This window comes from Heterodontus francisci, chromosome 39, assembly GCF_036365525.1.
Source record: "Heterodontus francisci isolate sHetFra1 chromosome 39, sHetFra1.hap1, whole genome shotgun sequence".
Taxonomy (NCBI): Eukaryota; Metazoa; Chordata; class Chondrichthyes; order Heterodontiformes; family Heterodontidae; genus Heterodontus; species Heterodontus francisci.
In genome coordinates, this window is record NC_090409.1 from 37,705,676 (window position 1) to 37,721,283 (window position 15,608).

General features: G+C 51.7%; 1 protein-coding gene across 2 annotated transcripts in view; it reads right to left on the reverse strand.

Moving 5' to 3' along the window:
* The window catches only part of LOC137352738 (C-X-C chemokine receptor type 3-2-like), a 59,215-nt gene extending 47,283 nt beyond the window's left edge, over nucleotides 1–11,932 (reverse strand). Inside the window, exon 1 of one of the 2 annotated variants that reach the window (XM_068018496.1) lies at nucleotides 11,480–11,932. In XM_068018496.1, coding sequence (XP_067874597.1) covers nucleotides 11,480–11,521 — 42 coding nt within the window. In that variant the 5' untranslated portion in view covers nucleotides 11,522–11,932. The remainder of the gene's footprint in view (nucleotides 1–11,479) is intronic. The other variant, XM_068018495.1, reaches the window with a different exon arrangement.
* Nucleotides 11,933–15,608: the final 3,676 nt, after the last annotated feature.

The following is a 15,608-nucleotide window of genomic DNA, read 5'->3' on the forward strand; positions in this document are numbered from 1 at the left end:
TGTCTGTGAGTGTGTGAGTGTGTGTGTGTGTGTCTGTGAGTGTGTGAGTGTGTGTCTGTGAGTGAGTGTGAGTCTGTGATTGTGAGTGTGAGTGTGTGTGTGTGTGTGAGTGTGTCTGTGAGTGTGTGTGTCTGTGAGTGTGTGTGTGTGTGAGTGTGTCTGTGAGTGTGAGTGTGAGTGTGTGTGTGTGTGTGTGTGTGAGTGTGTCTGTGAGTGTGTGTGTGTCTGTGAGTGTGTGAGTGTGTGTGTGTGTGTCTGTGAGTGTGTGTGTGTGTCTGTGAGTGTGTGAGTGTGTGTCTGTGAGTGTGAGTGTGTGAGTGTGAGTGTGTGTGTCTGTGAGTGTGAGTGTGTGTGTGTCTGTGAGTGTGTGAGTGTGTGTGTGTCTGTGAGTGTGAGTGTGTGTGTCTGTGAGTGTGAGTGTGTGTGTGTCTGTGAGTGTGAGTGTGAGCGAGTGTGTGTCTGAGTGTGAGTGTGTGTATGAGTGTGAGTGTGTGTGTGAGTGTGTGTGTGTCTGAGTGAGTGTGTGTGTGAGTGTGAGTGTGTGTGAGTGTGAGTGTGTCTGTGAGTGTGAGTGTGTGAGTGTGTGTGTCTGAGTGTGAGTGTGAGTGTGAGTGTGTGTGTGTCTGTAAGTGTGAGTGAGTGTGTGTTTGTGAGTGTGAGTGTGTGTGTGTGTCTGTGAGTGTGTATCTGTGAGTGTGTGTGTCTGTGAGTGTGTGTGTGAGTGTGTCAGTGTGTCTGTGAGTGTGAGTGTGTCTGTGAGTGTGAGTGTGTGAGTGTGTGTGTGTCTGTGAGTGTGTGTGTGTCTGTGAGTGTGTGAGTGTGTGAGTGTGTGAGTGTGTGTCTGTGAGTGTGTGAGTGTGTGTCTGTGAGTGTGAGTGTGTGTATCTGTGAGTGTGTGTCTGTGAGTGTGAGTGTGTGTGTGTCTGTGAGTGTGTGAGTGTGTGTATGTGTCTGTGAGTGTGTGTCTGTGAGTGTGTGTGTGTCTGTGAGTGTGAGTGTGTGTGTGTCTGTGAGTGTGTGAGTGTGTGTCTGTGAGTGTGTGAGTGTGTCTGTGAGTGTGTGAGCGTGTGTGTGTGAGTGTGTGTGTGTCTGTGAGTGTGAGTGTGTGTGTGTCTGTGAGTGTGTGAGTGTGTGAGTGTGTGAGTGTGTGTGTGTCTGTGAGTGTGTGAGTGTGTGTCTGTGAGTGTGAGTGTGTGTGTGTGAGTGTGTGTGTGTGAGTGTGTGTCTGTGAGTGTGTGAGTGTGTGTCTGTGAGTGTGAGTGTGTGTGTGTGTGAGTGTGTGTGTGTGTCTGTGAGTGTGAGTGTGTGTGTCTGTGAGTGTGAGTGCGTGTGTGTCTGTGAGTGTGTGAGTGTGTGTGTGTGTCTGTGAGTGTGTGAGTGTGTGTCTGTGAGTGTGAGTGTGTGTGTGTCTGTGTCTGTGTGAGTGTGTGTCTGTGAGTGTGAGTGTGTGTGTGTGTCTGTGAGTGTGTGAGTGTGTGTGTGTCTGTGAGTGTGTGTGTGTGAGTGTGTGTCTGTGAGTGTGAGTGTGTGAGTGTGTGTCTGTGAGTGTGAGTGTGTGTGTCTGTGAGTGTGTGAGTGTGTGAGTGTGTGTGTGTCTGTGAGTGTGAGTATGTGTGTGTCTGTGAGTGTGTGAGTGTGTGTGTGTCTGTGAGTGTGTGAGTGTGTGTCTGTGAGTGTGAGTGTGTGTGTCTGTGAGTGTGTGTCTGTGAGTGTGTGTGTCTGTGAGTGTGAGTGTGTGTCTGTGAGTGTGTGTGTCTGTGAGTGTGAGTGTGTGTGTCTGTGAGTGTGTGAGTGTGTGAGTGTGTGAGTGTGTGTGTGTCTGTGAGTGTGAGTATGTGTGTGTCTGTGAGTGTGTGAGTGTGTGTGTGTCTGTGAGTGTGTGAGTGTGTGTCTGTGAGTGTGAGTGTGTGTGTCTGTGAGTGTGTGTCTGTGAGTGTGTGTGTCTGTGAGTGTGAGTGTGTGTCTGTGAGTGTGTGTGTCTGTGAGTGTGAGTGGTAAGAGAGTACTGGGTGAAAGGACATGTGAAACCGAGGAGTCTGCGTTGGGGTTTATTGAGTAAAAACCTACTTCTGTGTTTTGGTGGTTTCTGGACAGTGAACGGATGTAGACGTGTCAGTGAAGTGAGGCAGGTTTAAGAGGCCCTGACCTCAACAACTCACAAAGGATTATGTTCTCCCTCTGTCTTCCACTCTGTACGGCTACTGAGAGGTTTAACAAACAACTGGCCTGCTCTGATTGAAATCTCAACCCATCAGAACAACATTTTTACAGAATTAGAGAATGATTCAGCACAGGAGGAGTCCATTCGGCCCATCGTGCCTGTGCTGGCTCTTTGAAAGATCTATCTAATAAGTCCCCAATCTCCCCCGCCGGCTCTTTCCCCCATCGCCCTACGAATATTCCCCCTTCCAGTATTTCTCCCAATTCCCCCTTTTGAAAGTTACTATTGAATCTGCTTCCACCGCCCTTTCAGGCAGCGCGTTCCAGATCACAACAACTCACTGCGTCAAAAAAATTCTCCTCATCTCCCCCCTCTGGTTCTTTTACCCATTATCCTCAATCTGTGTCCCTCCGGTTACCGACCCTCCTGCCACTGGGAACAGTTTCTCCTCATTTACTCCATCAAAACCCCCTCATGATTTTGAACCTCGATTAAATCTCCCCCTTAACCTTCTCTGCTCGAAGGAGAACAATCCCAGCTTCTCCCAGTCTCTCCACATTAGCTGAAGTCCCTCATCCCTCGGGTAACTATATGAAATACTGTGCTTTTCCAGATTTTAGTCCAGCAAGCCACAATTCAGAGATTCGAGTGCAACATCTAGGCTGACATTCCCAGTGCCAGTACTGAGGGAGCACTGCACTGTCGGTGTGTCAGTACTGAGGGAGTGCTGCACTGTCAGAGTGTCAGTACTGAGGGAGTGCTGCGCTGTCAGAGTGTCAGTACTGAGGGAGTGCTGCACTGTCTGAGGGTCAGTACTGAGGGAGTGCTGCACTGTCGGTGTGTCAGTACTGAGGGAGTGCTGCACTGTCAGAGTGTCAGTACTGAGGGAGTGCTGCGCTGTCAGAGTGTCAGTACTGAGGGAGTGCTGCACTGTCTGAGGGTCAGGACTGAGGGAGTGCTGCACTGTCGGATGGTCAGTACTGAGGGAGCGCTGCAATGTCGGAGGGTCAGTACTGAGGGAGTGCTGCACAGTCGGAGAGTCAGTACTGAGGGAGTGCTGCACTGTCGGTGGGTCAGTACTGAGGGAGCACTGCATTGTCGGAGGGTCAGTATTGAGGGAGTGCTGCACTGACGGAGGGTGAGTACTGAGGGAGTGCTGCACAGTCGGAGGGTCAGTACTGAGGGAGTGCTGCACTGACGGAGGGTCAGTACTGAGGGAGTGCTGCACAGTCGGAGGGTCAGTACTGAGGGAGTGCTGCACTGAGGGAGGGTCAGTACTGAGGGAGTGCCGCACTGTCGGTGGGTCAGTACTGAGGGAGTGCCGCACAGTCGGAGGGTCAGTACTGAGGGAGTGCTGCACTGACGGAGGGTCAGTACTGAGGGAGTGCCGCACTGTCGGTGGGTCAGTACTGAGGGAGTGCTGCACTGACGGAGGGTCAGTACTGAGGGAGTGCTGCACTGACGGAGGGTCAGTACTGAGGGAGTGCCGCACTGTCGGTGGGTCAGTACTGAGGGAGTGCTGCACTGACGGAGGGTCAGTACTGAGGGAGTGCTGCACTGTCTGAGGGTCAGTACTGAGGGAGTGCTGCACAGACGGACGGTCAGTACTGAGGGAGCGCTGCAATGTCGGAGGGCGAGTACTGAGGGAGTGCTGCACTGTCGGAGAGTCAGTACTGAGGGAGTGCTGCACTGTCGGTGGGTCAGTACTGAGGGAGCACTGCATTGTCGGAGGGTCAGTATTGAGGGAGTGCTGCACTGTCGGAGGGTGAGTACTGAGGGAGAGCTGCAATGTCGGAGGGTCAGTATTGAGGGAGTGCTGCACTGTCGGAGGGTCAGTACTGAGGGAGCACTTCGCTGTCGGAGGGTCAGTATTGAGGGAGTGCTGCACTGTCGGAGGGTCAGTACTGAGGGAGCACTGCATTGTCGGAGGGTCAGTATTGAGGGAGTGCTGCACTGTCGGAGAGCCAGTACTGAGGGAGTGCTGCAGAGTCGGAGGGTCAATACTGAGGGAGTGCTGCACTGTAGGAGGGTCAGTACTGAGGGAGTGCTGCACTGACAGAGGGTCAGTACCGAGGGAGTGCTGCACTGTCGGAGGGTCAGTACTGAGGGAGTGCTGCACTGTCGGAGGGTCAGTACCGAGGGAGTGCTGCACTGTCGGAGGGTCAGCACTGAGGGAGTGCTGCACTGTCAGAGGGTCAGTACTGAGGGAGTGCCGCACTGTCAGAGGGTCAGTACTGAGGGAGTGCTGCTCTGTCGGAGGGTCAGTACTGAGGGAGTGCCGCACTGTCAGAGGGTCAGAACTGAGGGAGTTCTGCACTGACGGAGGGTCAGTACTGAGGGAGTGCCGCACTGTCGGTGGGTCAGTACTGAGGGAGTGCTGCACTGTCGGTGGGTCAGTACTGAGGGAGCACTGCATTGTCGGAGGGTCAGTATTGAGGGAGTGCTGCACTGTCGGAGGGTGAGTACTGAGGGAGAGCTGCAATGTCGGAGGGTCAGTATTGAGGGAGTGCTGCACTGTCGGAGGGTCAGTACTGAGGGAGCACTTCACTGTCGGAGGGTCAGTATTGAGGGAGTGCTGCACTGTCGGAGGGTCAGTACTGAGGGAGCACTGCATTGTCGGAGGGTCAGTATTGAGGGAGTGCTGCACTGTCGGAGAGCCAGTACTGAGGGAGTGCTGCAGAGTCGGAGGGTCAATACTGAGGGAGTGCTGCACTGTAGGAGGGTCAGTACTGAGGGAGTGCTGCACTGACAGAGGGTCAGTACCGAGGGAGTGCTGCACTGTCGGAGGGTCAGTACTGAGGGAGTGCTGCACTGTCGGAGGGTCAGTACCGAGGGAGTGCTGCACTGTCGGAGGGTCAGCACTGAGGGAGTGCTGCACTGTCAGAGGGTCAGTACTGAGGGAGTGCCGCACTGTCAGAGGGTCAGTACTGAGGGAGTGCTGCACTGTCGGAGGGTCAGTACTGAGGGAGTGCCGCACTGTCAGAGGGTCAGAACTGAGGGAGTTCTGCACTGACGGAGGGTCAGTACTGAGGGAGTGCCGCACTGTCGGTGGGTCAGTACTGAGGGAGTGCTGCACTGACGGAGGGTCAGTACTGAGGGAGTGCTGCACTGTCTGAGGGTCAGTACTGAGGGAGTGCTGCACAGTCGGACGGTCAGTACTGAGGGAGCGCTGCAATGTCGGAGGGCGAGTACTGAGGGAGTGCTGCACTGTCGGAGAGTCAGTACTGAGGGAGTGCTGCACTGTCGGTGGGTCAGTACTGAGGGAGCACTGCATTGTCGGAGGGTCAGTATTGAGGGAGTGCTGCACTGACGGAGGGTGAGTACTGAGGGAGTGCTGCACAGTCGGAGGGTCAGTACTGAGGGAGTGCTGCACTGACGGAGGGTCAGTACTGAGGGAGTGCTGCACAGTCGGAGGGTGAGTACTGAGGGAGTGCTGCACTGACTGAGGGTCAGTACTGAGGGAGTGCTGCACAGTCGGAGGGTCAGTACTGAGGGAGTGCTGCACTGTCGGATGGTCAGTACTGAGGGAGTGCTGCACTGTCGGAGGGTCAGTACTGAGGGAGCACTTCACTGTCGGAGGGTCAGTATTGAGGGAGTGCCGCACTGTCAGAGGGTCAGTACTGAGGGAGTGCTGCTCTGTCGGAGGGTCAGTACTGAGGGAGTGCCGCACTGTCAGAGGGTCAGAACTGAGGGAGTTCTGCTCTGACGGAGGGTCAGTACTGAGGGAGTGCCGCACTGTCGGTGGGTCAGTACTGAGGGAGTGCTGCACTGACGGAGGGTCAGTACTGAGGGAGTGCTGCACTGTCTGAGGGTCAGTACTGAGGGAGTGCTGCACAGTCGGACGGTCAGTACTGAGGGAGCGCTGCAATGTCGGAGGGCGAGTACTGAGGGAGTGCTGCACTGTCGGAGAGTCAGTACTGAGGGAGTGCTGCACTGTCGGTGGGTCAGTACTGAGGGAGCACTGCATTGTCGGAGGGTCAGTATTGAGGGAGTGCTGCACTGACGGAGGGTGAGTACTGAGGGAGTGCTGCACAGTCGGAGGGTCAGTACTGAGGGAGTGCTGCACTGACGGAGGGTCAGTACTGAGGGAGTGCTGCACAGTCGGAGGGTGAGTACTGAGGGAGTGCTGCACTGACTGAGGGTCAGTACTGAGGGAGTGCTGCACAGTCGGAGGGTGAGTACTGAGGGAGTGCTGCACTGTCGGAGAGCCAGTACTGAGGGAGTGCTGCAGAGTCGGAGGGTCAATACTGAGGGAGTGCTGCACTGTCGGAGGGTCAGTACTGAGGGAGTGCTGCACTGACAGAGGGTCAGTACCGAGGGAGTGCTGCACTGTCGGAGGGTCAGTACTGAGGGAGTGCTGCACTGTCGGAGGGTCAGTACCGAGGGAGTGCTGCACTGTCAGAGGGTCAGCACTGAGGGAGTGCTGCACTGTCAGAGGGTCAGTACTGAGGGAGTGCCGCACTGTCAGAGGGTCAGTACTGAGGGAGTGCTGCTTTGTCGGAGGGTCAGTACTGAGGGAGTGCCGCACTGTCAGAGGGTCAGAACTGAGGGAGTTCTGCTCTGTCGGAGAGTCAGTACTGAGGGAGTGCTGCACTGTCAGAGGGTCAGTACTGAGGGAGTGCTGCTCTGTCGGAGGGTCAGTACTGAGGGAGTGCTGCACTGTCAGAGGGTCAGTACTGAGGGAGTGCTGCACTGTCAGAGGGTCAGTACTGAGGGAGTGCTGCACTGTCGGAGGGTCAGTACTGAGGGAGTGCTGCACTGTCGGAGGGTCAGTACTGAGGGAGTGCTGCACTGTTGGAGGGTCAGCACTGAGGGAGTGCTGCACTGTCAGAGGTGCCGTCTTTCAGATGAGACATTAAACCGAGGCCCCCATCTGCCCTCTCGGGTGGGTGTAAAAGATCCCACGGCCACTATTTGGAAGAGGAGCAGAGGTTGGGGGGTGGGGGGGAGTTCCCCCCGGTGTCCTGGGGACAATATTTATCCCTCAAACAACATCACTAAAAAAAGCAGATGATCTGGGTCATCACAATGTTGTGTGTGGGATCTTGCTCTGCATAAATTGGCTGCTGCATTTCCTTCCTCACAACAGTGAGCACATTTCCAAAAAAGTCCTTCATTGGCTATGAAGCCCCTTGGGATGTCCTGGGGTGGAGAAAGGCGCTGGAGAAATTTATTCCTCTTGCATGTTAAAAATGATTGCGGGTGACAAATTCAGAGAATAAAAGCTGGGAAACGGATCAGCCAGAACGAGCCACTTTGTCACAGTCAATCACAGTGACTCAGTGATGTGTCAATCCAGGCATGTTCATTACTTTTCATTAATACAGCGAGGCAGGCTTTTCCCATTAAGCTTGACAAATATTTTGACAGATGTCGTTGAGAAAGAGATATCTGCGAGGGCACAGAAATGACCTCAGTAAGGAAGCATGGGGAACCATAATGTTACTGGGGTATATTATCAAATCAGTCGGTATTGTACTCCAGTACATCAGGGACATACGTTCCATTTACAGAAGTGACTCAACTGAACCCAAGATAGTGCCGATGGCAGAACTGAATTGCTATCACACAAGCTAACAGGATTAATATAGAGCATTATTCATGGGCTAATATGGAGTGTTATCGACAGGGTAAATGGTGACTGTGATATATACACACTGGTTAGCACATAGACTGTGTTCTGTACATTGTTGAAAATAGGCACACTCCTATCTCTGTAACCTCGTCCAGCCCCTACAACCCTCCCTATCTCTGCGACCTCCTCCAGCCCCTACAACCCTCCCTATCTCTGTAACCTCCTCCAGCCCCGACAGCCCTCCCTATCTTTGTAACCTCCTCCAGCCTCTACAACCCTCCCTATCTCTGTAACCTCCTCCAGCCCCGATAGCCCTCCCTATCTCTGTAACCTCCTCCAGCCCCGACAGCCCTCCCTATCTTTGTAACCTCCTCCAGCCCCTACAACCCTCCCTATCTTTGTAACCTCCTCCAGCCCCTACCAACCCTCCGAGATCTCTGCCCTCCTTCCAATTCCGGCCTCTCGCCCATCCCCCAGATTCCCATCGCTCCACCATTGGCGGCCGTGCCTTCAGCTGCCTGGGGGCCCTAAGCTCTGGAATTCCCTCCCTAAACCTCTCCGCCTCTCTCTCTCCTCCTTTAAGACGTTCCTTAAAAACCGACCTCTTTGTCCGAGCTTTTGGTCTCCGGTCCCTAATATCTCCTGATGCGGCTCGGGGTCAAACTTTCTCTGATAATCAGACCTGTGAGATGCTTCAGTCTGTGACTCAGAGACTCTGCACATTTAGCAATGCTGAGCTGTTCATGAACTTTTCCGTGTGATGTGGTGACGTGTGGGCAGGTGTCAATATTATCTCCACAGACTCAAGAAATTCAGTGGAAATGAAAAGTTGAGCAGTTACGCGGAGGACTGGCAAGCGTGAAACAGCACTCAATGCGCAAAGTCACTCGTCACTTTGACAATTTCTAATTTGATCGATAAAGGGCAAGTAAAACATCGCTGGAAGGGTGCAATGAAAAGGTGTGTTAACCTTTGAAATCAGATAACCAGAAACTGGGAGTCAATCACTCGAATGTCAAACTGCCCCAAACTTGGGGTGACAGTTTTATATCACAGCTGAAGTGATGCCCGTCTCGGAAGAGGAAAGACTTTCGCACCTTTCTCCAACCCAGGACCTCCCATCCCACTTCACTGGCAATCAAGAACTCCTTTTGAAGCTGAGCCACTTTTGTAACGTGGGAAAACGCCAATTTGGGCACAGCAAGATCCCATCAAACAGCAATGATAATGACCCAGATCATCTGTGTGTTTTTTTTAGTGATGTTGGTTGAGGGATAAATATTGTCCCCAGGACACCGGGGAGAACTCCTCCCCCCCGCTCTTCTTCCAAATAGTGACCGTGGGATCTTTTACACCCACCGGAGAGGGCAGACGGGGGCCTCGGTTTAATGTCTCATCTGAAAGACAGAACTCTGATGTGAGTTTGGATTCTGTTCCTCTGTACTTGTCCCATGACTGCCTCCCCTTCTCCCCTCCACTATCATTCCTCTGCCATGTCGTCTCTGCAGCCCGATGACTGACCTTCCCCTCTCCCCCAATTTGCATTTGCTTAAAAAAGATTACATTTCGAACTTTTTGCAGCTCAGTGAAAGGCGAGCTCTGTTTTTCTCTCTCTTCACTGATGCTGCAAGACCTGCTGGGTGTTTCTGATAACAATGTCGAACACAGACCTCTCTCAAAAAAAAAATTTAATTATTTTAAGCTCAACCACAAGAAACCCCTTCAGAGCTGGGATCAGGGATTTCGAAACTATTGATCGCTGAGTGACAGCTCTGAGGATACACCTGCTGCTCTGTAGAGTCATTTCGCAGTCATGCTCCAGCTTTTGAGTTAAATACTGTTTCATCACAGGCACTCAGTGAAGAACATCTGTGCATCTATCTTTAGATTTCCAAAAGGTTAGGACCGGCCATTGTTACACCCTCCTCACACACACTCACACACACGCGCACACACACATGCACGCACGCACGCACGCAGAGACAGACACAAACACATTCAGGCAATTTCACAATACTCCCCCCGCCATTCTAAAATCACATCAGGGCCTGAGTCCAGAGCGAAGTGCAACTTCAGCAGGACACAGAAAGAATTACAGAGCATTTCTGGCACAGAAACAGGCCATTCGGCCCATCTGTTCCGTGCTGGTGTTTCTGCACCACGCGATCCTCCTCCCACCCCCTCTCCCCTCTCACCCCATCACCATATCCTTCTACTCCTTTCTCCCTCGTGTGTTTATCCAGCTTAAATGTATCGATACCGTTCACCTCGACCACTCCCTGCGGTAGAACAGGGTAATCATCATGGCCACTTGAACTGGCACCAAGGATGTCAGAACTTGTGGAAGTGTATTGAATGTCCCATGTCTTCTTCTCTATAATAACACCTAATCTCTCTCACCTCCTCCAGCCCCTGCAACCATTCGTATCTCTATAACCTCCTCCAGCCCCTACAACCCTCCCTATCTCTGTAACCTCCTCCAGCCCCTACAACCCTCCCTATCTCTGTAACCTCCTCCAGCCCCTACAACCCTCCCTATCTCTGTAACCTCCTCCAGCCCCTACAACCCTCCCTATCTCTGTAACCTCCTCCAGCCCCTACAACCCTCCCTATCTCTGTAACCTCCTCCAGCCCCTACAACCCTCCCTATCTCTGTAACCTCCTCCAGCCCCTACAACCCTTCCTATCTCTGTAACCTCCTCCAGCCTCTACAACCCTCCCTATCTCTGTAACCTCCTCCAGCCCCTACAACCCTCCCTATCTCTGTAACCTCCTCCAGTCCCTACAACCCTCCGAGATCTCTGCACTCCCTCCAATTCCGTCCTCTTGCCCATCCCCCGATTCCCATCGCTCCACCATTGGCGGCCGTGCCTTCAGCTGCCTGGGGCCCTCCCTAAACCTCTCCGCCTCTCTCTCTCCTCCTTTAAAACGCTCCTTAAAAACCGACCTCTTTGACTGAGCTTTTGGTCGCCGGTCCCTGATATCACCTGACGTGGCTCGGAGTGTATTTCTGTGTTAACACTCCTGTGAAGCACCTTGGAATGGTTTATTACATTAAAGGCACGGTTTACGTAGAGTAAATGAGGAGAAACTGTTCCCAGTGGCAGGAGGGTCGGTAACCAGAGGGACACAGATTGAGGATAATGGGTAAAAGAACCAGAGGGGGGGAGATGAGGAGAATTTTTTTGACGCAGTGAGTTGTTGTGATCTGGAACGCGCTGCCTGAAAGGGCGGTGGAAGCAGATTCAATAGTAACTTTCAAAAGGGGGAATTGGAGAAATACTGGAAGGGGAAAAATTTACAGGGAGATGGGGGGAAAGAGCAGGGGGGTGTAGAGTGGGGACTAATTGAATAGATCTTTCAAAAGAGCCAGCACAGGGACGATGGGCCGAATGGACTCCTCCTGTGCTGTCAGATTCTATGAACAGTGGACAGATGCATCTGACATCTGCTTGCTGATGTTGGAAACAGTAATTTATAGAAACTGTTTTCTCAGAAACCTTCACTGACCCGTTAGATATATCATTCCGAGGATTAGGAATTCTACTAATTTTTAAAGTGCAAATCGATATTTTAAATATGAATATTTTTGAAAACTTTGTTAAAGAAATTTTGGTGATAGATTGGTCCACACAGAGTTTAGTTAGTAACGACACTGAGAAATATTAATGATTCAGAAATATTAAATACAACATTTACAAGTCTAAAGCAAAGGTTTAATGAAATTCAATGAATAAACTCACCGTTGTTATTTCATTTGTTGGTTGAGTCATTGAATAGTCCATTATCTTGTTGATGTGCTCTCAAATATGGGAGATAACTGGCATAGATTGAATCGAAAAGCAGATTCTGGTTTATTTAAAACTAGTCTCCAACTTCCTGATCACATGCAGTCAGTGAGTCACTCGTTAGAAAGCTCTGAATGATCACTTCTTAACCGCCCAGGTGGTTCCCTGCTGAGTGCTCGGAACTAAAGTTGCTCCATTTGTAAATTTCAAAAGAAAATCAATCAACAGTTGGAATAAAACTGCTAAATTTAAGATTTTTCAACATCCTGGGCGTTACCATTGACCAGAAACTGAGCTGGACCAGCCACATAAATACCGTGGCTACAAGAGCAGGTCAGAGGTTGGGAATCCTGAGGCGAGTAACTCACCTCCTGACTCCCCAAAGCCTGTCCACCATCTACAAGGCACAAGTCAGGAGTGTGATGGAATACTCTCCACTTGCCTGGATGGGTGCAGCTCCAACAACACTCAAGAAGCTCGACACCATCCAGGACAAAGCAGCCCGCTTGATTGGCACCCCATCCACAAACATTCACCCCCTCCACCACCGACGCACAGTGGCAGCAGTGTGTACCATCTACAAGATGCACTGCAGCAACGCACCAAGGCTCCTTAGACAGCACCTTCCAAACCCATGACCTCTACCACCTAGAAGGACAAGGGCAGCAGATGCATGGGAACACCACCACCTGCAACTTCCCCTCCAAGCCACACACCATCCTGACTTGGAACTATATCGCCGTTCCTTCACTGTCGCTGGGTCAAAATCCTGGAACTCCCTTCCTAACAGCACTGTGGGTGTACCTACCCCACACGGACTGCAGTGGTTCAAGAAGGCAGCTCACCACCACCTTCTCGAGGGCAATTAGGAATGGGTAATAAATGCTGGACTAGCCAGCATGCTGGGAGCTTTACTCCATTATAAACTTCTACATCCACATTTATAATGGTAGCTCGCTATGTAAACATGTCACAATGTAATTACATCCTCCTACCTGTGGAGGTGCGACACTGGGAGGGTGGGGGGGGCAGAAAGAGGGTGATGGTTACATTATCACAATTATCTATGGTGACATTGCAAACCTGTCAAGGGAAAATTAAACTAAGGACAGAAAGCAGGGTCTAGAAATTCGCTTAGGCCTGTTTTTAGGCATCAAATTTTTGAGGCTGCATACAATGCTCAAGGGTTGTGAGAAATTCATTCTTGTTCCTTGCTTAAATGCTCAGGGCGAGTTGCCTGTGGGAAATCTGGGCTTCCTGCTCTGCCCACCTCAATTAGGCCTCAGGATCAGTTGGGGTGGCAAGGACAGTGGGGGGTGGGGGGTGGGGGGGGGAAACAGCTGGGATGTTCCTGATGACCTACTGTTGGCTAGGCCCGAAACTGGCTTCCTTCAGGACGGCCCAATTTCCCGGAGGGGTCCTGAATCAGGTGTTAAGCCCCTCATGAGCATAGGCAAGGGGCCTGATGCCTGCTCTAGGTGTCCACTTTGGACGCCTGTAAAATGGCCCAATCCTTTCTAAGTGAAACGTATCTCAGGTGTGCTTAAGGCCCAGGATAATTGTCCCTGAAATTAGGCCTCATTATTCCAAATTTACATAGGAACAGGAGGAGGCCTATCTGCCCTTCAAGCCTGTCCTTCCATTCAATTAGATCACGGCTGATCTGTATCTTCACTCCATCTCCCTGCCTTAGTTCTGTGACCGTTAATCCCCATCTTCTTCTTTGGCCTCCTTGTCTCGGGAGACAATGGGTAAACGCCTGGAGGTGGACAGTTGTTTGTGGAGCAGCGCCTGGAGTGGCTATAAAGGCCAATTCTAGAGTGACAGACTCTTCCACAGGTGCTGCAGATAAAATTGTTTGTCGGGGCTGTTACACAGTTGGCTCTCCCCTTGCGCATCTGTCTTTTTTCCTGCCAACTACTAAGTCTCTTCGACTCGCCACATTTTAGCCCCACCTTTATGTCTGCTCGCCAGCTCTGGCGATCACTGGCAACTGACTCCCACGACTTGTGATCAATGTCACAGGATTTCATGTCACGCATTTGCAGACGTCTTTAAAGCGGAGACATGGACGGCAGGTGGGTCTGATACCAGTGGCGAGCTCGCTGTACAATGTGTCTTTGGGGATGCTGCCATCTTCCATGCGGCTCACATGGCCAAGCCATCTCAAGCGCCGCTGGTTCAGTAGGGTGTATATGCTGAGGATGTTGGCCTCCTCAAGGACTTCTGTGTTGGAGATACGGTCCTGCCACCTGATGCCAAGGATTCTCCGGAGGCAGCGAAGATGGAATGAATTGAGACGTCGCTCTTGGCTGACATACGTTGTCCAGGCCTCGCTGCCATAGAGCAAGGTACTGAGGACACAGGCCTGATACACTCGGACTTTTGTGTTCCGTGTCAGTGCGCCATTTTCCCACACTCTCTTGGCCAGTCTGGACATAGCAGTGGAAGCCTTTCCCATGCGCTTGTTGATTTCTGCATCGAGAGACAGGTTACTGGTGATAGTTGAGCCTAGGAAGGTGAACTCTTGAACCACTTCCAGGGTGTGGTCGCCGATATTGATGGATGGAGCATTTCTGACGTCCTGTCCCATGATGTTTGTTTTCTTGAGGCTGATGGTTAGGCCAAATTCATTGCAGGCAGCCGCAAACCTGTCGATGAGACTCTGCAGACACTCTTCAGTGTGAGATGATCAGCAAAGAGGAGTTCCCTGATGAGGACCTTCTGTACTTTGGTCTTCGCTCTTAGACGGGCAAGGTTGAACAACCTGCCCCCTGATCTTGTGTGGAGGAAAATTCCTTCTTCTGAAGACTTGAACACATGTGAGAGCAGCAGGGAGAAGAAGATCCCAAACAGTGTAGGTGCGAGAACACAGCCCTGTTTCACACCACTCAGGATAGGAAAGGGGTCTGATGAGGCACCGCTATGCTGAATTGTGCCTTTCATATTGTCATGGAATGAGGTGATGATACTTAGTAGCTTTGGTGGGCATCCAATCTTTTCTAGTAGTCTGAAGAGACCACGTCTGCTGACGAGGTCAAAGGTGAGATCAATGAAAGCAACGTAGAGGGGCATCTGTTGTTCAGGGCATTTCTCCTGTAGCTGGCGAAGGGAGAACAGCATGTCAATGGTGGATCTCTCTGCTCGAAAGCCACACTGTGCCTCAGGGTAGACATGCTCAGCCAGCTTCTGGAGCCTGTTTAAAGCGACTCGAGCGAAGACTTTCCCCACTATGCTGAGCAGGGAGAGTTGTTGCAGTCACTGCGGTCACCCTTGTTCTTAGATATTGGCATTGCGCATGTCCTGTGGTACTGCACCCTCGTCCCAGCACAGGCAAAGCAGTTCGTAGAGTGCTAAAAGTATAGCAGGCTTGGCACTCTTGATTATTTCAGGGGTAACGCCGTCCTTCCCAGGGGCATTTCCGCTGGCTCGAGAATCAATGGCATCACTGAGTTCCAATTTTGTTGGCTGTATGTCCAGCTCATCCATGACTGGTAGAGGCTGAGCTGCATTGAGAGCGGTCTCAGTGACAACATTTTCCCTGGAGTACAGTTCCAGGTAGTGCTCCACCCAGCGGTCCATTTGCTTGCATTGGTCAGTGATTGTGTCCCCTGATTTAGATTTGAGGGGGGCGATCTTCTTGATGGTTGGCCCAAAAGCTCTCTTAATGCCATCATACATTGCTCTGATGTTTCCGGTGTCTGAGCCCAGCTGAACTTGACTGCATAGGTGTTGCCAGTAGTCATTTGCGCAGCGCCTGGCTGTTCTTTGTGCAGCGCTTCTGGCTGTTTTAAGTGCTACGGATGTTAACTCGCTGGGGGCTTTCTTGTAGTTCAGCATTGCAATGTGCTTAGTGGCTATGACAGGTTCCAGCTCTTCGAAGTGAGATTGAAACCAGTCTGCATTCCTCTTCACACGTTTGCAAAAGGTGGTCATTGCTGAGTCATAGATGGCGTCTCTGATGTGGGCTCACTTGGTCTCTGCATCCCCTGTGGGAGTGTTTGGAAGGGCTTTTTCAAGTGAATTTAGAAACTTATGTAACAGCTGTGGGTGAGAAATTCTGCTAGTGTTGATGCGCGGGTGG